This window comes from Anopheles maculipalpis, chromosome 2RL, assembly GCF_943734695.1.
Source record: "Anopheles maculipalpis chromosome 2RL, idAnoMacuDA_375_x, whole genome shotgun sequence".
Lineage (NCBI taxonomy): Eukaryota > Metazoa > Arthropoda > Insecta > Diptera > Culicidae > Anopheles > Anopheles maculipalpis.
Window position 1 is genome coordinate 82,658,353 of NC_064871.1, and position 22,525 is coordinate 82,680,877.

Sequence of the window (22,525 nt, forward strand, 5' to 3'; positions counted from 1 at the left end):
ATACTGGAGAAATATAACTCTCACCATCAACTAAAAACTAACATTATCTTACACACAGGCCCCCAAAATCATGATTATCTTACACCTTAAATCATTACAATCTCAGATTACTCCGCCGGGAGATTTCGGGAGGGAGTACTTGTGGCGGTCTTGGCGTCATTGCGACAAATTCTTAGAATCCTCTTACTTCTCGTTCTCGCCTACCTTTTTATACTTCTTTTCACGCTATCACCACAGCCGTTGTCCAGTACACCGTTGGATAAAAGGGTTCGAGTGCACGATAAACCGCGCGCAAAGCAACATAAATCTACATACAATTAAGCTTCTGGGGGTAAGAGAGCACACCCAGCAGTACTATGGCCGCATCGTAGAGAAACACTTTTCCTTCCCGATCCGTCCAAACGACCGACACCGACCGACGCCAGGACAACTTGACCTTGGTGTCAAACGGTAATTTCCTTTCCGCCACGAAACACCTCACGTCATCGTCGTTACACTGTGAACGACACGCTACTGGCGATTTTTCCAAATGATTTTGGAAACTTAAAACGGAAGCGCACAAAAAACTCATACAACCGTACCCGGGCGCTGTGTGCGCACGATAGCAACAGAGCCCCGAAGCACGGAGAAGGATCATTATGCACATTTTGATGCCTCAATAACGAATAAAATTCTGCCTCAAATTTAACTGACCGACGCATGCATGCAATGATGCACTCGCATTTAGAGGAATTTATGAATAAACAAAGCCCGCAGCAACACTGCCCATTGAGAATGGGTGTTGACTGTCAAATAGTTGTACTAAACTGTACTAAAAACTCAAAATTTCTCCACCAACTCGATGCACCAAGTTTGCTACCATGGGGCTGTTTTTAGCAACGTCAACCCCCTTAAGCTTGTTGACCTCAAAGTAGAGCGCGGCTAAGGTAAATGTGGCTCAGTCGCCGGACACTGCCCAGCAAGAAGAACAGTAAACCCCGTGGCGAACAGTTGCGTCCACGGTACACGTTTGTCCGTTCTTGGCACAGGGTCAGCCATAGTGCTCGACCCCGGCCCGACAGTGAACGAACGTCGACGACGACGACGGTGTGGAGATCATGAATTTTACATGATGCAACAAACTTTTAACACGCACCAGAGGATAAAAAAAAACGAACCGGTCAACTGGTGGTCTGATGTTGTTTCTTTCGACAGGCAAAAGAACCCAACATCAACTTCACCCTTGAGGAACCGTTTTTCATTCTTATCTTTTAACACCCATATTTCTAGGGACACCTCTGGCTTTTACATCAAAAAAGATTTCTCCTGCTATCAGTTCTGGGAACTTCTTCTGCTTATTCTTAAAATACCTGCGAAAGACCATCACCTATACACCCCCTGGTCCGGATGGACAGAACCTATTCACTCTAAGAGTCTAGCTTTGTTCTCGGACCGACAGCGATGATACCCTTCGGTTTGATGTCCGACCGGAAATGACCCTCTCTCGCGCACGATCAATCGGTCCCTAAGTCAAGGGGGGGAATGGAACACGCCATGTGTAGCAAAGCAGTTGCAGTAACTGCGCTTAGGTTGACCTCTTTTTATCGCGCACATTGGGACAGAGGCACGCAAACGAGGGATCGTAAAGCGGATGCGCGTTCGTTATACATTCATTCCAATCGATTCAATATCCGCCTCTTGTTGTTGTTGTTTTTTTTTGGCTTCGGATTATTTAATGTATAAGAAGGAAGACAATGCCTTTCGGAAAGATCGAATAAACAGCGGCATTTCAGTTAAAATCAGTTCAAATTTTGTATTTGGTCAAATCGTAATACATATCTATATAGACGTCTAGTTGCTCCCACCTAATGTCCATCATCGTTTCCGGAAGAATTCCAGGATTTTCTGGATAAGTTGGTTAGATTTCATAATATCGCGTAGCATGAACATCAAGACTTTCGGGCAAACGCCAATACTTCTTTATTTTGGAATTTTGTATGATATGGATGTTTAGTTTGCAATAATTTTCCCTTAAAGAACTTCATTCGACAGCCTCAGCTTTAGTTGCAGCTCGAAAAAATACAAGGGACAATCATCAGCAAGATACTGAGCAAATAACATCCCCAATATCAATCTCTTGGTTCAAATTTTCATCTTAAAACACCAGAGATGTCAATTGCTTACAAGAGGTATTCTTTGGAAGAGTCTTCTTCATCTCTGTGAGGTAGGTCCTCGATACGACTAGAGATTCCCGCTTCCTAGGCCTTCCAAGGCTACACTTCTGGTAAGAGCATGTACTACTCCAATACCACTAAAATTAAGGACCGGCAACTAGTTGCCACATGTCTTAAAGATACCTCAGATACCAACAGATTGTGACAGTATACAAATATTACACTCAAACAACAGTTTAATGTAAACCAGGTAATTCAAAACATCGCAGAAATCCTTTGACGATGAGAGTCTAAATATTCTTACTGCTAAATATCAGGGCCGTTTGGAGCTTATACAGTTTTAAATCCACTGCAATATGAATGTCTTCCAGCAGTATATGACGTGATGAAATCGTCTTCTTTCTTTTAAGCCTGTTCTTTTACGGCTTTTGAAGGATAATATAGGATTTCCATTCCCCACTCCGTCGCCATACTTCCAAGGCGTATAAAACGCTAAAATATTTCCCCAAATATCTGAGCTTGAGTGTACGAGGTAACCCAACCTCTTGGAAACATGTGTTTTATTGTTAGAGCTGGGCAGAGCTGGATAGTAACCTTTTTGCCCCTACATACACCTTCCGACGAGACTTGGGGTTTGGAGAGAGAGAGAGAGACCTTACAAGACAACTCCAATATCACCAAGACATTTCGAACGAAATCGTCTCTCATTTATTAACTACCACAACCCGCCAACGTCGACTACTTAATAATTCAGCATAATGCAAATAAATCACTCATCAATCGTAAGCTTTAAAAATCAACAAGACATAAAATTAAGAACACAAAAATACCCCGTTCAGCTATTCCATCACCGTATATGTTATTGTCTCCACTCTTCATCTCAGGGCGGGAGATCCTAGATGCACCATTTATCACAAAACTTAATCAGCCCGAAAACCGTAAAACCGAACGGTAAAAGCACACGCGCGCACGCGGAACCTGCTTGGCGCGAATAACAATTCAATCAACTGTTCATCAAAATAATTTATTGCCTTAGATGACCCCTCCACACACCGTACCGTAGACGTAGAACTAGTAGAGGCGGCATCCCTCAAGCAATTCAAACCACACAAAAAAGCGCATCACCATGAGAATGGGCTGTTGATAGCCGCCTGTGAAGGTGTCTATTCAACCATATGCTGGACCTGTTTCGCAGCGGGATACCTCACCGTCGGTAAAGTCGACCAAAATTTTGGGTGGAAGATGCCAGCCGCCAATTGATCAACGAAAAGAAAAGACTTCTGAAGGGGGTCTACGGGAAATCTACCCTGTTTCTTCCAAACCACTCCACATTTGCTGAACAAATACAGCACAAAAGCTGAGGCCGCTTTGTTTTCTACTTTTACCGACCGAAGTACTGTAGATTGATCGTTCGCGCCACCGCTCAAGTCGTAAACAGTTTCGGCTACGATCAAACCAGCAAACCCTCCCGACCTTCCTCTTCTGCTGGGCAAAGGCGATCGGAGCGGCGGTGTGATTGGCGCTAAGCGAGATAATAAAGGATCGAAAACAGTAAATCAAATAAAACTTGATACCAATTTTCTCATCACCGGCACAATCTGGAAGAGGGGCTTTTTTTTTGTTAGATAAAAGCTCCTGTTGTGCGTTAAGCTTCGCCCGTAGTACTCTGCTAAATTAAGCCCCAAGCACGCGGTCCGAAAACGACAATGGAAGCCAATTTAGTGCCGATTGCAGATCAAACTGGTTCACCACAACGGTTGGGAAGCTTTTCTTCGCCGAAAGATTCTGATCAGATGGTGAGGGACATCCCGGGGGGGGGGGGGGGGGTGGGGAAGGCAGGCACATTCACATGGTACACGGTAAAGTGCATTTGGTACGTAAGGGTTTTCTGGGCAGTGGTGCTGGAATGTGTTTATCTTTGTTACGCTTTTCCATCAAATACAGTATTCGCTGCTTGAACATTAAAACTGTACATCGACCGTAAGACTTCCGGGCCGGATTCGAACTTCGAACTGTAGCAAGGTTTTGGTTCATTATAGGTCAGCCAGTGAACGATATTTAATTGGTGGTGTATGTGCTCCAGAAAAAAAAAACTTGCATTCCAGTCCAAATTTAATCAAATACATATTATTCTTATGGCATGTTAGGTGAACTACTGGGTATAGATAAGTATCGACAAATGTTGTTACCGTTACTGCTGAGCAGAAAACTGTTAATAAGAGAAATCAATTCAAGTTACTAAATGCTACCCACTTATGAGAACATTTTTGGACGTACTTGTCCTCCCATACTTCGCCGAGTCATGGAGTCTACCAAAAGGTAAAATTAGTGTTTTAAACTAAATTTCTAAAGTTTCGAAATATTAACATGAAGATCGAGTCATCAAAATACCTTGCGACGGAGAATTTCGTAATGCTCTAGGATCTTCTTTAGGATCAATTTAGAGCGAATAACTTAATACGGATTTTGACAACACAAGTCTTGACTTGCAATGAAGAACTCTTGAGCTCTAGAAGTTAGACAATTGAGCCAGGTTGCTGACATCTCGAGAATATGTCCGGATATAAGGAATAATTGGATTGATCCAGATTTTAAGAAGCAATTTTCGTAACTTGAGCTCAGTAGCTCACTTAAAACGGATCAATCAATTGAATATTCTGACGACAAGTGTTTTACACTTGAAATTCACACTCTAGGAAGTCTCTAGATATTCCACGAGTGCTTCCAAACATTGGAATATCCGATTGGATATTCCTAGGACAATCAAAAAACAGTCCCAAATATTTACACTTGACAATTATTATATCAAACACACTTCCTTCGTAAAGCGTCACAAAACTAGGAAATAATTCGAAATTCCCGACTTCTATAAAATTCCCCACCAAAAATTCTACATGCGCTACAAATTACGCTCATTGTGTCTTCTGTAGCAGAACTGCTAACACGCTAAATGAAGGTGTGCCAGCCAGAAAGGATACACACATTCGCGCTCTTAGCAGATCGCCGATCGGATCTCATTTGTAAGACACATCAAGGTTGTGGCAGATACGCGCATCACACGTCAGTAGACATTATGCTGGGACCACCAGCAAGTGTGTGCCCTGCAGCTTCCTCCATTGCTGCTGCTGCTGCTGCTGTGTAAACAGTGCTGAGTGAAGAAGGAACATCACTCGCACTTACAGCAGCAAAAAGCTCCACCCGAATATCATCATACACAACAGCAGAAGAGGTCCCTGATGCCGCCCAACAGGTGGAGATTCGGTGGAAGACACTTTTTTTTTTTACTTCTATTTCCATCCCGTGGTAAGCATGCGCACCGTGTTTCGTACTTACATTATTTGTCTGCACATCGATGATTACGTAAATCAGCAGTACGATCTCCTTCTCGTCCGACCCGAGCCCGGCCCCACTTTGGCCGCATGTCGTCACATGCATTACCGCCACATGGCCCGGAAGCAGCGTTTGCTTCGTCGTGTCCACCAGCATGTTGGTAGCTGTGGTGGTGGTGGTGGTGGTGTCAGGCAGTTGGATGCTGGGTAGTGACGGCATGTCCTAAAAAACCAAAACCCTCGTGGCGTTCGTCCGAGAGAGCTTTTTTTTGTGGCGCACTAAGATTTCGATAAGGTATGAAGAAGCAGCTGACTGCTGACGCCAAATTTTCGTTCTAGAAAGATGTTTCTGGACGTCCACCACGTACGCTTTCAGTTTGCGATATCACTGCACGAACTACGCAATAAACACTTTATTTCTTCACGCAACACTTGGCACTTCAAGAAACGCTGTTTTAACTTTACTTTTCTTCGTGAACCAGCACAAATAATTCTCTTCTTACAATTAAATAAACTGTATAGAAAAGCTTAATAAAATTGTATAAGGCACTAGCAACGCAAAACGATACCGAAAGTTCTTCCACTTCGGTAGGACGTTGCTTGGCGTGAACTTTCCACACAAGCGCTACTGGAACGGTTGACGACCACCACCAGCGGTGAATGGTAAAACATGACCGTGGCTAATAACGGAACAGGAATTTGATGCACTCACATAAAATATTATTTTTGTTTTATGATATTTTGACACTAGAATTGAATTGTTACTTCAAACCGATAAAAGAAAACACTTTATGCAGAACGTTGCCGTAAATTCCGATTTTTTTTCCTGAGTGGTCCTTGTATTGCCGCTTACTGATGATCACATACACTGTAAGTAAAAAAAGATGAAAAGAGATTAAATTTTTCTGCAAGTTGGGTCAAAGATAAGGAAAGCAAAAAGGATAAAGTGGAACTACGCCCTGGCAACCTTTAAGGGCGAAAAAGATAAATAAAATATTACAATTAATTGCACAAGCTACAATACGATGCAATTGTTTATGTTGCCAAAAGAGACAAGAAGAAAAAAAACGAAGCAAACATAATCGGACACCGCCCAAAAAATTCCGAAGCGCGTCCGAAACAAAAGTCGGCGGATACGTTCTTCAGATAATTCTCGTGCAAAAAATTCGCGAAAACTAACGGAATCAACGCTTGGAAGTAATTTTGCAACATCGTTTTAAGCAACAAAACAGGAGTGGACAACTCAATACAACATCAACGAAAAGAAAGGAGAGGAAAACAGGGAAACAAAAACACGCATTATGAAAACAGAATGGAATAAAAGGACGCCACAAGAGTGCACAAAAGCCAACAGCTGAATTGTTGCTGCTTAACTGTTATAAGCCGAAAGACGGAAAGGCGAAGAACAATTCCAACCATCCAGCAGACCACATAAGAGCATAAGAAGCTCACACACAAATTTCATTCCCTACCAATGGTGGTGTCCACGGACAGTGGCTGGTACAAACACGGGGCTTGGTGTATTATGGTGTTAAATGTGCGTGAGGTAAGGAGGCCAGGAACGGCACCAGGCCTGGTCGGAAAAATTAAGCCCCCCAAAAACATCACCATCATCATCATCAGCCTTCCACACAATGAAATCGAATCGTTGTGTTTGTGTGTAAACCGTCTTCAAGGTGCCGTGTCGTCGTGTGTCCGTTCGTTGCTGTCCGGTTAGGAAACTTTCTCTCCTTGGCCAGCGAAAATGTAGCCAACCAAAACCGAACGACGTGGATCACGTCACTGCGTATATCATATACGAACGACATATAGGTATACGGGGGGTGTTGATTGCCTGCCGAAGCGGCCACAAATGCTACAGTGGTCCGTTGGTATGGCAGTTAAATGGACATAATTTTATTGCTATTTCTTAATCGTTTTTCATTGCGATGCAGTAGAATATGTTAGTTTTCCATACGCCAATACAGTGAGAGTAGAGTTAATTATTTATTTAATAAATATTTCATAACAATATTATGTAATATGATATAATGTACATACTAGAAATAAATAAATAAAGTAAAAATGTTTTGCTATTTATTTCGCGCAAATAAACCAAAAAGTCTGTCAATAGAAAGTAGCGAAGAAAAGGGAGGGGACCGATAGAGAGAGAGAGAGAGTACTTTTGCAGCTATTTTAAAAATTATTTTGTCAAAATTACAAATAATCTTCTTATTCTTGACTTCAAGAGCTTCTCACGCCGGTCTTCTAAATATAGCTTACTGGACTTGCCGATTACCACGTAGTTCGATAGTCAGTCCTCACTACGACGGAACGGGTCCGAATGGGATTTGAACCGCGATTCTTCCGTTTGAAGACCGGCGCCTATACCACCGAGCCGTCCCTATTATCATTTTATGTATTTTATTCTTGCCATTTAGTTCTTTTCTTGCGAATAGCTTCACAGCTTGAAGTAGCACCTCATAAGAAACTTTCGTTTTTAACTATGGCCCCATATCCACAGCAAAAAAGAACATAGGAAATTAAATTCTTACAGGGTTTCGATCCATATTATGGAGCTTTTGAATTACTCAGTGTTATTTTTCCAATGGATTGTGATAACAGTGCAAAGTTCTTATGGTATTTTGCTTATAGGGGAATCTTATGTGCATTTGGGGTAGTAATTACCATCCAATCGTGTGTTCAATCAAGACTCCGTATCATTCACATTTCAACGTGTTTTACGCAGAAAATAGTTACACAAACTGTTGTAATTACAGCTTCTCTTTTAATCAGTGTTGATTGTCAAATTCCGCAGCCGCGATGCAAATTTATCCTAAGTGATCGTCAATTTCCATTACGTGATTGAAACACTCCTCGAGGCCCTTGCAATATTCCACTGTCTATTTAAAACAATCCCCTAAGTTCTCCTATTCAATTATATGGATCAAAACCCTGTATTTTCCATTGGAAAACATTGAGGCAACTACAGTAATATAATGAAAAAATAGCTATAATTCATAATAAATCCTTTTCTGTTCTACACAGATTCAAAAACATTTCTTTAAGAACAGATTAAAGTGTAAGTATGTTTTGTTTGGATTTCTGATGAGCACTCTTTCATTTACTAAGGCAGTTTTAGATATTTCTTTCTTAATTGTGTAATATTTATTGTTGCCTTTTTTTATCTTATGTTATTTCAGACCACTGTGCGAGCTCTGCTGTGCGAACACTAACCTATACGTACAAGCATATAACCAGAAAGAGTTGAGAAGCATAGAGAAATTAAACGAAACGCGTAAAAGAAACGCAGAAACATCAACGATCAGAAGAGAGTGCCAACAGAGACGAGTGAAGGAAAATTCGACCGACAGTCTCGTCGGGGTTGCCGAAAAGTAGAAACATTCGGGTGGAACTTCCACATAGCCATTTCTCTCGAATAACTCACCCAACTCCAACCACAACCTATCCCGGGGTACGCGGGAAAGAAAGAATATAGTGCCAGTGGGCTGACAGGTATTCCGGAGGAGTTGGTCAAGAATGAATTTCTGAAATCCGGGAAGAACCGGAATGGAGGTGTGTAGTAGCAGAGGATGAGGCATTCATCACACCCCACCCATACACACGGAATGTATCCGAACCACAAACCGGACCTCGGGCGTGAGAGACCGGTTCGCGCACTTTGGAGTCACCGTCGTCATCATCATCATCATCTTCATTCCTTCATTCGTCCAAGACAGACCGTACACGTGTCACGAATGACTCGGACATCGGCCACCCGCTGGATGTCGCTCCCGTCAGAAACGTATCTATCTTTAGAACTCCATGTTTTATATCAATTCTGGGCTAGCCATCGGCCCTCCAATGAAAACGACAGAGGTAAAACAGACTGTTTTAAGGGTGTTCACTTTTATTGGAATCTCGACTCCCAATTCTGATAAAGTACGTCGCCATTTTTATGCCGCTTGATCGGCCAACCAATCCCACCCCACCCAAACGACGCACACTCACACACGCCGGTGTTAAATCAACAACCAGTGCCGACCAGAGAGCGTCCAGACGTCAAAACAGGTGTCACTCGCAAAAATGACGCCAAAAAGCGTGGAGTTTATTATGTTGACCGAAGGTACTTGTGGCAGGGTACCCTCATCCATTCAACCTTCCCTTCCACCCCCGGCGAGTCTTTTGGTTCTGTCATCAACTCGATCTTTACACAACGTCGCGCTCTCTCACGCTCGTACGATCATATTCTCATATTCCGCCCAGTCATCGTGAGAGGAGTGCGCGCGCTCATAAAGCTAATTGATTCCTTCGCCATTCGTCGGACGTCGTGTCGTCGGGGTTCGGTGGTGGTGGGCTTCGCGTTTCTAATCAAATCTCCGCACCCGCTCCTCCTACCACCCACAAATCCCAACCCCTAAATGCTCCCATCGAAGTGGTCAGTCTTTTTTGTTGTTTTCACCACCAGACGCACACACGCAACGTACGATTGGAATTGCGTAGATGGCCGGATTGGATGGGAGAGAAAGAGACGATCGCGGCGAAAAGGATGAGATGATCGTGGAATGGAAACGCGCATACACGACCTTCATTAGGGGGGGTGGGGTTGACAGGTTGATAGAAAACGCTACGCCACGCACTTTACACTCAACAAATCTACACCCACCCCCTTTTGCCCAGCAGCGCACATGCGCAGGCCCTACGATTGGTGAAGAAGATTTGCGATTTGAGACATTTGCTGCCAAGGGTTTCTTGCGTGTGCTTTCAATTAGATCACTTCCAAGAGTGACGTTTATGGCAGACGAATGAAGTGTGTCTTTGGCTTCTTCAGCTTCAAATTCGAGAGTAGAATTTCTTCGCATTGAATAAACTAGCTTCCATCCTTCCGAAGTCTTTTCGCAATCTATTCGTATGCATTTAACTCTGCAAAGAGCGACGGATCGGGGTTCAAACAACATCCGGACCGTTCCCTCGTATTAAGGACTGATTATTCTACTACGTGGTAATAGCAAGTCTAGACAAGTATTCGATGGCCGAAGCAACCTAGAAAGTCGTTAAGCCAGTAAGAAGAATAGAGGCTCTATATTGGGACTAAGTTGCTCAAACAGCACCTTTCCAGTTTCTATTTACCCAGGACTAACTATCTAGCAAGAAGTAGATCAAGTCAAGGAAGCCCGAAATGGCAGATGTAACACCCAAAACATTAGACGAAGAAGAAGCCTATATGGAGCTAAGCTGGAATTTCTTAGCAGGTGCTCTAGCCAAGGCGGAGACCTCCTGAAGTGCTTCTTCTTCTACATAACTCCATCGAACGGAGTACTTGACTTGCTGATGCCACTGTGTGCCGCTGTCGATTTTTCCACCAGACCTCCTGAAGTTTTAGTAGCCAAATAACGAGAAGGAGATTATAAAAATCTGTATCTGATGATTTCAATATTGCATCTTCCTTAACTAGGATAAATTATCGTCTTATATCACGAGATATTCAATATTTGAAGATATCCAACCTAAAGTATGCAGTTGTAATATCCTCTTGTTAATATCCGGATTGAGATGTGGCGTTCCTATGCTCCCGGTTTCTACAAACCCTCCAACTTGTCTTTTCACATTTAATAAAAATCCTACGAGCATCCAAAGTAACTAATATTCATTTTGCTCATTAATTTAACGCCAATACTCGGCCGAAATAACCGTAACCGACACATTTAGTGCACCCCAACAGGTAGGAAATGGGCATTAAGCCCTTAATGTGTCGCGCCGCATCATGAAGCCCCGAGAACTCGTTTGCCGCACGCCATAACCAATTAATTGCACCTGATTAAGACTTCCATCTTACCTGGTTTCTCGTGTTCGATTACTTATCACTGTTTTGTGCTGTGTTGTGGATAATCTAGCATAGCCTGGACTATATTCAAGTGCACGAAATGATCCTCGTGCTAGCTATGGTTCAGTTGCTTTGAGGTCGTTTTTCCTGTTTCCAAAACGGATTGCAGTGCGCCAAGCATAGTACTGCAAACCTGTTGTTCTGAAAAGCAAGTGGATTTATTATCCCCGACGAAACTGAACCGGATGCAGCAAAAAGATCTTTCTGTCGCTTGCAAACACGCGAGAGGCACGACAAGATTTCGTTGATAACGGCTGTTTTGCTGGACCGTTACGAAAAATGTCCGTCAGACGGTAAGTACAGGGCTTGAGATATTGGCATTTGATTATCGAAACATGTCAACTGATTGGTAAGATTCAATATTTAGGACGATAAACATTATCTACTCTAGAATTAAGCTGGTCATTAATGAAGCTAAGTAAGGTACCTTATTTAGAGACCAAGAGGGAAAAGCATCAACCAACATGGGGAAAATGCACATCCCCCATTTTAATTTAAACTGAAAAAAACTGTGGGAAAATTTAATTCCCTCCCGGAATGATACTGTCCATCCGACAATATGTCACTTTTATTCATTCGGCCTCCAAAAAAAAACTCAAAGCCACCCTTATGCCCACCCCCTAATTCCTCCCATGTTTCTGTTTTGCATTCCAAACATTTCTCCCGTTCTGTAGTGCTCTCCCTCTTTCCTTCCTTTCGCCCGTCCTGCAGAGTGTTCTCTTTCTTCCGTTCGCTAGCATAACACACAAAATTGTCCACCTGTTGCGTTTGTTGCTGGCCGAATCAAAGTAACCTGACACGACGATCGGACAAGGGAAACAAATCCCCACCCTATCATCTCACACCAACATTCCAGCAGCGCGGCTTTTAACGCGTATCCATGGTAACGCAACCAAGGCGGGCTGGAAGACTTTCTCCGCCGTTTTGTGCGCGCTTGCTTTAAATATATTACGGAACACCTCCTCTCTCATCTGTGTCATGTCATTTGGCTTGTGTTCTACTTTCGCGATTGGTTTGCGAATAGCGTCGTTTTTTGTTGGTCATTAATTTCTTTTTTAAAACATTGAAGTTTTCTAGCGCTTTATGTAATCGATTGCTTTTTTTAAATCCTTTTTCTAGACAGAAATTCGCGTCCAAGCAGTTCCGGAATGTTATCTCTGTAATTACCCACCTGGGGATACTTTTAAGAAAGGAAGATCAAAGAGAAGCAAATAGTTTGAAATTGAGTTGGAATTAATTTAAGACATCCTCACAAACCACACAGGCAAGTCTGCCATAGGCAGAGCAACATGTGAGGATGAGATTTGAACAAACACTAAATAAGGGAAGCCATTTTCGGAGCGATTAAACAGATTCCCCAGTACGAGACACTTATTTATTATTCCAAACTTCCCATACATAAGTCCTCACGATTTTCAATCGAATAATAGGAAAAGAAATAAACTTTGTGGCTCATTTTCATACGCAAAAATACGCATTTGTTTTTCCTATTCTGTTTGAGCGTTCAATTAACACCGCATATGTTGTGTTTTGCAGTTAGTACAACAATTTCCATCCTCCGCTTATCTTGGTCACCCCAGAGCAAACCCTGGGAATTGGGGGGAAAGGAATTTCACTTTTATCGTGGTAGCGCAGTCCTCTCTCTCTTTCTCTCTGTCTCAACAACATCACTCGGGTGGTTTCTTCACATCATTCACAAGACCGTAGTATGGCATTAGGAAGGTGATTTCAATCGCAAGTTGACGACGATCATTTCGCCAAAATGGAGATACGATCGATGAGATGATAGCATCATCATCGTCTTAGCTAATTGATTTGAAAATGAAATTTTGCTGGATTCGATCGATTTCACATATCGCGAAATTGTTTACCAACGTGTCTTAAGTGATTTTGTGTAGTAATTTGTAATGACTTGTCTCCCAAATTCGCTTCACTTCTTTTCGTCAAGCAATTAAGTCTCAAAATGGCGGACCGAGTGCTTAAAAATGTTATATTTTCTTGGACTTACTTGAGATGTTGGTAATTTTATGTTTAAACCTGGCGGATGGCGGAAGATGTCCAAAAAGCTTTAAAACATTCGACAGAAATGTATCCTAATGATAGACTAGAGATTCTGGCATACGATGATAGCATAGATATCTTGGTTTTTAGGCTCTCCTATGTAGTGGAAGTTTACCAAAAGACCTAGCATTGGGCACAAGTCCTCAGGTTGAAGATTTCAACCAGACAAAACTCAAAATTACATTAACAGCGTTTAATTGGATCACAAATACTTCATTTTCAAAAAGAGTTTTCAGATAGCAGGTAGGTCGCACTTTCTAAGTCGTCCAAAACTAACTTTTTTCTCAAAAGTCAGTACTGATAATAACATAAATACTAAGTTAGGCGCACGGGTAAGGCTAGGGTTAGTCATGTCATGAGAATGATAGCGCTGATGTAAGTCCTCCAAAAAGGCAAGGATATTGGATTAGGCGATTTTATAATGTATTTTGTAGAGTTTGAAGTTTAAACCTATACGAACATGATTAACCGCGTGATCTGAATTTCTTAGCGATTTTGGTATCTTTAGTAACTTCAGCAAAAATAAATCGTAGGCTCTAGGAGCTCACAAGTTTGGGCTGCAATTTCTGCGTGTCTTGATTTGTTTTTGACTAATATCTAGAGCATCAGTCCTGCGCATTGGTAGAAGGCCCGGAAGAGATTCGATACCTGTGCCTATCGGGAGACCTTTCCAGTGTTTCTGTACTATATTTTAGAGGCTTTATTAGACATCGATTTCAAAAGCTTGAAACTCGGATTCTGAGCTACCGTGACTACCAGACAGCTTGAAATAAATTTTATATTTCAAAAACAAATCACAAACCCACCGAAGCGGGAGTGGGGGATGACCAAAACTTGCTGCATCATGCTCAACTGTCGGGACATGCGTGAGTGTCGCGCCGTTCCCTTTTTTTGAGTTAAAAGGCAATAAAACTGTGCCTCAGCGATCATCAGAGTGAGCAGTTCCGATTGAAGAATACAAATTAAAACAAACCCATCTTCAACGCAGAAGTCGCGCCAACACACACATATAATGTCGAAGCATTTAGCAGTCGTTAATGATCTATAAGGAGGTCCTCCTTCTGGTCTTCGGTCTTTACGCCCAAAAGTTTTTGTACCATTTTTCTAGAGGGGATCATTTTTCCAACGGGGTAATGTGCCGTCAGCCAGCCAGCCAACCAGGTGATTTCGTTGTTTGTACCCTGCAACAATTATTGTTCTCACTTATGCTGGCGCAGCCACACACACCAAGCACAGTTTCTTATCCTTATGCTATCATAAATGTGTTACCTTTCCAGTAGCGCTTTTTCCCTGTTCGCGATATGACCGACGGGCGTTTTTTTTTCGGGCATTTGTAGCCACCGCTGATAATGAGGTAAATGGAAGGTGAAGAGCGAGAGAGATTCCGAGGTGCGTATTGTAGCGTCTAGGGCTCACGCACACACGCATCCACCACCGAACACACGGTACAGTTATTTAAGGTGCTCGGGCTGCAGGTGCATCCAATGAAAGCAGGATGGCTATGCATATGTATGCTTTTATGTGCCCGAAAAGGTGAAGCCAAACGAGGGTCTTTTCTCAGCGCAGTGGTGAGCGCACGATTATGATGCGCGCACACCGTGTGTGCGTGTGATGAGTAGCATCGGGGATGAGAAGGCGAAAAACACGAGAGACGCGCTTGCTATGATATTATTTTAATTCCACATACGTATCTCTCTCATTCTCTCTCTCACGCGCGCACTACCTGGCACAATCAATCGATCCGAGCAAACAATTCCGGTGGTGAGTTGCGTGAGCCCGACCTCACTAACACACACACGCGCACACGGGCGGCTGCAGCGCAGGCATTAAAGTGACTTTATTAATTATTTTGCAAATCACATTTCCTCAACGAAATCCCACTTTCGACACACGAAAAAGGCTTCCTTCTATGAGATTTCATCGGGAAAAGTCTTTTCACAATAAATAAAGGCCCACTGGTGTGGCTGCATGTTGCATGGATGGCGTTCCAGGTGAGCAAACACAGGCTCTGACCAGGTGAGAATGCGGATCGGTGAGAACATTACTATAGAGAGCTGTCACACCACATCACCTCATCATCCTCATCGTTCCACACGGAAAAGCAAAACAATATATCGCGCCCCTCCTGCTGGTTGGGATCGAACAGGGACAAAATTCACTTTAAATTTCGTACAAAACAATAACGAACCCGTTACAATTTTAGTTCTTCGTATTATGTACCGCAACTGGTTGCAATCGAGGAAACAAAAAGCCTATTTCTCGGCAGAAAACACTTCTCTACGGTCCGTGTGTGGCTACCTGTCTCACACACCATCACAGCACACTGTGGATATTTCACAATACGTCAGCGCGCTGCGTGCAAGGTGCGGAAAAGGGGAAAAGGTAGAGAGAGAAAGAGAGCAAGACAGGGTAGCGGAATTTGTGGAGGTAAGAAAACACAAGCCACCTTTGATGTGGCAAAATGTGTTAAAATTGTGGTTGCGTTCCCGAATTTCACTGTACAAAATCACCTGTTTCCTACTGCTAATGCTAATGCTACTCACCTTTATATTGCACGACAGAATCACCATACGAAAGTTCGCACGCACCGTGAAATAAGCAACGAAAAGCTTCACAATTCCATTACGCACACACAACACACACAACAAATCGTACTCTGTTCCGGAATTGGTGCCGAAATCACTGGCTACTACACTCTGCTTGGACTCTGCTGTTGCACTGTTTGATGCAAATTTGCTTGTTTATATTGGAAGGTAACCGTGGAAACTGATCGCTTTGCTCACTCAACCAAAAAGCAACAGGATATTGCTGTTTTCACGGCGCAAAATCGTCTGCATTAAGTGCACACAAACCACGAATCGTTGCCAGCCTCTACTGCGCTAGAGCATCCCCTTTTGGATTTCATTTAAAAAAACAACTCTTCTTTCCAGCGCGCACACACACTTTTTTCACAATCAAAAATTTTCATTCTCCATAAACCAGTTTTGATCCCGCTCTCGTGTTATAATGATTCAAATCAGAACGCCCTTTTAGTTGGCCACGTCCCCGGAAGGAATATGCTCACCGACAGTCCGTGTCACACCTCGGCAACTGACCACAATCAACTGTGGACAAGGTTTTGTAGTTTTGCGCACGCAACAGGTTGGGATTTGGTACCGGCGGTAGAAAATGCGCTACGAGGCACGTCTATGCCCAGGTACGGACGGGATGGTTCTGTGCGGACACACTTCCAGCGAACGCGCTAAAGCTGTCTTCCACTGAGTGTCATTGATGGCGGCGGTGGAAATTTTGGAAGGGGTAGAAAGACGGGCAACTCGATTGCTGTGGGTGAGTGCAGTATTTTTTGTTTTTTTTTTTTGGGTTTACATTGAGCAACAACCAGAGAAGAGAAGGAACAAATAAAGCTTATTTTTGCTTAAATTATAATAAATTTGATTTTTAATGAAACGCCGTTAATGCATCATGTGGAGTTTAAAAAAATGTCCATATAATTTAAGTTTGCGCCCAGTGTGCACACAACGGTCCCGGCTGACTGTTTTAACGAGTAGCTCACTTTCTAATGATTTTGAGCACCTTTTCTTGTGAGCTGGGTTGAAAGTAAAACTTTTGCAATGCTTTGCAGAAATTAAATGAGAATTTTATTTATTTTGTACATTTACGGCGACTTAGTGGTGACAACGACGCCGATCTTCACACACGGAACCGCGAAATTCTAATCCTATCCAGACCTTTACCTCCGTAGGGAAGACTGAACCTTCAGATACATGGTACTTAAATAAAGATATCACATTAAGACTTATTCTTGTTATATTATCAACTCAAGCTGCAAATTATGCACTTGTTAAGGATTAAGGATCTTCCTATAACTGACCACATGTGGCAGGGGCGAATCACATTATAAGTAAAAATCGATAGAGGTGTATATTTCCATAAGCGGATTGAGAGCTTCTTTTTGGCCTCTGACCCTACACCAGTATTCAGATTCGATGACTTTCGAGCCACAAAGTTGTATTCCGCTTAGAGCTCTATCCGCCATTTTTTTTTTTCACTTCAATTACAATAGGCCTAAAAGCTACCGCAGCGAATTGAAGCATTTGAAAAAGTACCGATATCAGTTCTCATTCAGATGTTCCCTCTGTATGTAGGAATAATAATATACCGCCGGATATATTACGTCAAGAAGGTAAGAAACGGCACACCAAGCCCTTTAGTGGTGTGCAATTGCAGCTAAACGGGTGTAGTTTTACGGAAATGATGTATAAATAGGACATAGGTATAAGAAGAACGAATAAGTCTCCATATTGAAAGTGGTCGGCAGCAGATAAAAATTTTTGTTATACTTGTTCGGCGCTATAGGTGTTGCAGGTATCGGCTTGCTGAAGATATTCTTTTACATCGAAAACATTCTTCCATTCTTCCAGTTTTTCTGAAGGAACTACCGACAACGTCGTCGCTTCATATTCAAGCCTCTCCTGTCCATATGGGCATCATCAAAAAGATTGAAGGGTTCGATATAGTGTTGTCATCAGTTCTGATCTAGATGTTCCCTCTGTATGTAGGAATAATTGTATCTCGCCGGATATATTACGGCTAGGTGACAACGTCACTAAACGGCAAGCCAAGCCCTTTAGTGACGTGCGATTGGAGCTAAACGGGTGTAATTTTACTGAAGAGATGTGTCAATTGGACATAGGAATAAGAAGAACGAATAAACCTCCATATTTAATCTTTTATGTGCTGCCGACCCGCACATAAAAGATTTTGGTATACTTGTCCGGCGTTATAAGTGTTGCAGGTATCGACATGCTGAAAATATTCTTTTATATCGAAAACATTCTTCCAATCTTTCAGTTTTTCTGAAGGACCTACCGACAACGTCGTCGCTTCATATTCAAGCTTCTCCTGTCCATTGGGCATCATCAAAAAGAGATTTTTCGGAATAGATCGTTCGGTACATGTCTCGTGACACTACCAATCTAGCGAAATACGACTAGTCTGATTCGCTGTACAATTTTGACTGTTTTTTTTTATTTATAGAGGCTTTGAGTCTCTGAAACTATCGTAGTGAGGGTCATCAGTTGAGGGAACTCGATCTATTTGATGAAGGTTATCGTTGTAAAATTCTGATGGTACTTTGGATAGGATTTCGATAACTTTCGATGATCCATTTGTCAGTACCAAAACGTCCCACCTTTCAAGTATCTTTTAAAACGATAATTGAACAACATTCATTTCGGATATCCAAAGCATCCCATTTTTCCTTCACCAGTATCGTCAATGTATCTATTTCTTTGTTGCAATTCATATATAAACCTAAAACAAACCAATTGGCACGCATGTCACGAACATTTCGTGCATGGAGTCTGTTTAACACATTCTTACCACCGCTCGCCGGGATATGAGGTACCGTAGCTCACCCAACATTAAAGAATGATTTCGTTTTTGAAGCTACGGCTTAACTCTTTGTGCGGAAGTACGATCGAGTTCAGCACGATCATCTCCGAAGGCACACTGACGGCATAGCCCAGTATCGTGATGGACGGGTTTAACCGACCGTCCGTGTTGAACAGTGGTGGATTTTCCATCTTCGCAAAGGGTTTGTTCGGATCGGGATCGCTCGGTGTGCCCTCCACACGTGCCCACATGCCGATCTGTGAACCACGACCAACTGGAAGTAAGATTAAATAGATTATTTTGGAAAATAAAAATCGCTTTAAAGGTCAAAACCTACCAATGCTATGCACCACTAGCGAATGGTCTTTGATAACGGCATTCTCCAAGACAATGGATTCGCGAACACGAACACCCGGCCCAATCACGACTCCTGGACCGATAGACACATTTGGACCGAGCTAAAACAAAAAAATCCCGAATTGAATATTAAACGATCTTATGCCCCAATTCAAATTCAAATTTACCGTTGCCGTTGGATGCACCGAAGCCGTCGGATGAATGTGCACATCCGGCACAATGTTACAGATCAGATTCGCATTCCCATTCTCCGTCTTCGACCCGGCATTCGCTAACCGCTCCGGATGTGCCTTCTTGTACAGTGCGAGATAGTGTCGGTTGGCGTAAATAGCCGAACCGGCCGTTTTAATCTGTGACCACCAATTGTTCACCGGCAACGCGTACAGCTTGCCCGTCCCAGCCAACGGTGTCAGTATCTCCTGTTCCCACTGAATGTGTCCACTGTCCTTGCCGTTGCCATTGTTCAGCATACTGTAATCCTGTTGCTTCGAATGAAACACAGCACCCATCTTGGCGAAAATGTCCATCGAACACACGTACACACCGCAGTTGATCAGCGTGGAAAGATACGACCGTGGCTTCTCCACGTAGTGCGTCACTTCCTCATCCTTCCCCAGCACCAAGCAACCGTAATGCACCGCTTGCTGACGTGTCGCTTCCGTACCCATAATCGAAACGAGTGCCGTGTCCTTCTTGCACCGGTGGAAGTCGTACAACTCCTGCAGCGGGAAATCCGCACAAACGTCCCCGTTCAGCACGAAGAATGCGCTCGGATTGCCAGACCGTATCTGATCCCGAAAGTGATACATTCCACCGGCCGTGCCGAGGGCCGTAAATTCCTGCAGATAGCGTATGTTTACATCGTACAGATTCTGCATATTGCTAACGAATTGTTGCATCTGGGTGGCGGGGTAGAAGCCGAGAATTAGGATCTCCTTCAGCTCCTTGATGCGAACGCACGATTCGACGTGATGCTGTATGATGGGCTTTCCGGCTACCGGGAACAGTGGTTTCGGTGTGTCGAGCGAGAGTGGACGAAACCGGGTTCCTGGAAGTGAAGAAAAAGAGCCGAATGAAACTGAGAACGCTTTGTTATCCATATTCTGCACCAGCTTACCCTTTTCGGGACCTCCGATCAGGATGACCGCTTTCAGCATCTTCGAACTGGAAAAGTGCACTTCAACTGCTACCGTACCAAAAACAACCGACACGTAGCACTCTGATAAGCTCACTTTTGTGGAATTGGCAAGCTCTTATGTTAAATATTACACTCTACAAGTTTCTTTCGGTGCGTAATAATGTCCCTTACTCTGGCGGTCGATCTGAATTCAAATTTAAAACAAAAGGAACAAAGAAAATCTACAACTATCTACGCTTCTGCTATCATCACGGATAAAATAAGGTTTTTATTCACGATTTTCTCTACTGTAAAATCTACCGTGAAGTACTTTGTTGATGAATTGTTGTTTTTTTTTCGCTATCGCTCTCGTAGTGAATAAACAATTCCACGTCAATTTCGGTACCATCAGCCGGTTCGGTTTACAGTAGGGTTGAGTACTCCGGATCGTATTCAGATTATTATTTTTTATGAGTGTTTTTCGATTATTTAAACAATATTCGCACTGTATTTCCTTTTCTCAAATTTCTCAAATAAAAATGGAAAAGTTTTAAATTTGTTTCCATTGCAGCAATTTCAAACTTAAATCTGCGTAACTTTACCCCTATACTTATGCTGTCAGCTGTTGCTTTCAAACTGCCAGCAAATTAACAGAAATTTCAATTCAAATTTTCTTATGTTGTTTGAATCTAAATCAGATTGTTGAATCGGAATGCATATTTGAATATTTATTTTTATGAATAAATGAACTAACATCTCGATTTCAAAGATTCATGAACCTTATAAAATCCATGATTCATGGTGATAATTTCGGAAGCGGATATTAAATCCTGAATCTTTGATGATTCGAGAATCTTTATAGATTAATGAAGATTTTCAAACTTTTAAAGACTCGTGAATCTTAAAAGAATCCCGAAGCTTTTGAGAGTCGATTCTTGATTTGAATCAAGTGCAATCATGTTTCATATAAATGACTCACTCTTCCCTAAAAAAATCATGAGGTACAAGCACTGAAATTTTCTCTTCTTTCCAGACGTTGAGAAACCAGTACACACGGTGGCACGCTCGATATTACTCCAAAAATCAATTCATTTTATTTTGTTAACAAAATAATCTGACACTCGGGGAAATCTTGTTCTTTAACCAGCACTGTGAAGAGCCGTTTTGTTTCTTTTATATGTATATTGCAGTTGAAATAAAAATCCTTTCAGGTTTACTGCGCGCACACATGCACTATGCGCCATGTGATTCACGTTCGTGATAAAATGCGAGGATTGTGAGAATTTAAAACTAAAATAAAACAGGATCCTGATTTAATGAATGGTATATCTGAGTGAGATGCGTATACAAAGAATAGTTTAGCTTTTTCTCGTTTGTTCTTGTCTCCTTGTTGTTTTTTTATCTTTTCTGACCTTTTTTAGCCTTACTACAGTTAGGAATGTAATAGTTATGTTTTGGAAGATAAATTGAATTTGCTACACACACACGCTTCACACTTACCGAATAGTGAAAGGGAAAGAAAGAAGTTAACACAAATGCAAAATTAAAATAAAAAAAAAAGATTTTGTGCGTACATTACTGGTTGGCATTTAGCACATTTGTGTAGTAGATTTTCAACAAAGAAAAAAGTGTCAAATATCCCCTAAGGAACTGCTAGTAAACGGATACATGAACCGAAAACAAAACCGAAAGCAAACCGCTGAAACCACTCACTCTCATCCATAAGGCAGTGTCGTTCTACTTCATTTGATGAGCCGTGTTCCGTGAGTACTTCCAGCACAACAGAAAAATATAGTTATTTTTGCACTTAAAACAAATTTGTATAAATTTGAACATGTGTTTGCTTACTGTCCGCTTTGTTTTTTTTTTGACACAATTTTGACACCGACGAGTCGTCTTCAAATGGGGGTTTCCAAATTAACATCTTTTTCATACTTTAAAACCGTTCCACACTAAGCGCAACTCTGATTTTGCGAAAAAATGTTGTGAATTTTGCACAGGAAATGTGTCAAAAATCGACAGCTTTTTTAAAGAAAACCAAGTTTGCGCTTCGTATAGACCGGGATTTAGCAGAGAAGAGGAAGGAATGTTTGCTCCAGTAGGTTGAAAGGTGGAAGCAATTTCGGTTCTGGAATGTATTCTGCTGTTGTCAGGTTCGACTTATCATCTTTTTTTTTCATCCACTTGTTTGCTAATGTTTTTCTTTTTTTTCTTTTAGACATTGAACAGATACGAAAAATCGTTTGGTTTG

At 42.2% G+C, this 22,525-nt stretch overlaps 2 protein-coding genes across 2 annotated transcripts in view; both read right to left on the reverse strand.

Moving 5' to 3' along the window:
* The window catches only part of LOC126567832 (RNA-binding protein fusilli-like), a 60,649-nt gene extending 54,941 nt beyond the window's left edge, over window positions 1-5,708 (reverse strand). Inside the window, exon 1 of the mRNA XM_050224146.1 lies at window positions 5,487-5,708. Coding sequence (XP_050080103.1) covers window positions 5,487-5,702 — 216 coding nt within the window. The 5' untranslated portion in view covers window positions 5,703-5,708. The remainder of the gene's footprint in view (window positions 1-5,486) is intronic.
* Window positions 5,709-18,801: 13,093 nt separating this feature from the next.
* On the reverse strand, window positions 18,802-20,324 carry LOC126568225 (mannose-1-phosphate guanyltransferase alpha-A). Its single transcript, XM_050224669.1, has 4 exons — window positions 20,275-20,324; window positions 19,325-20,205; window positions 19,138-19,258; window positions 18,802-19,074 (listed from the first exon to the last, which is right to left on the reverse strand). Exons 1-4 carry the CDS (start codon window positions 20,312-20,314, stop codon window positions 18,830-18,832), a joined length of 1,287 nt encoding a protein of 428 aa, XP_050080626.1. The 5' UTR covers window positions 20,315-20,324; the 3' UTR covers window positions 18,802-18,829.
* Between the last annotated feature and the right edge of the window lie 2,201 nt (window positions 20,325-22,525).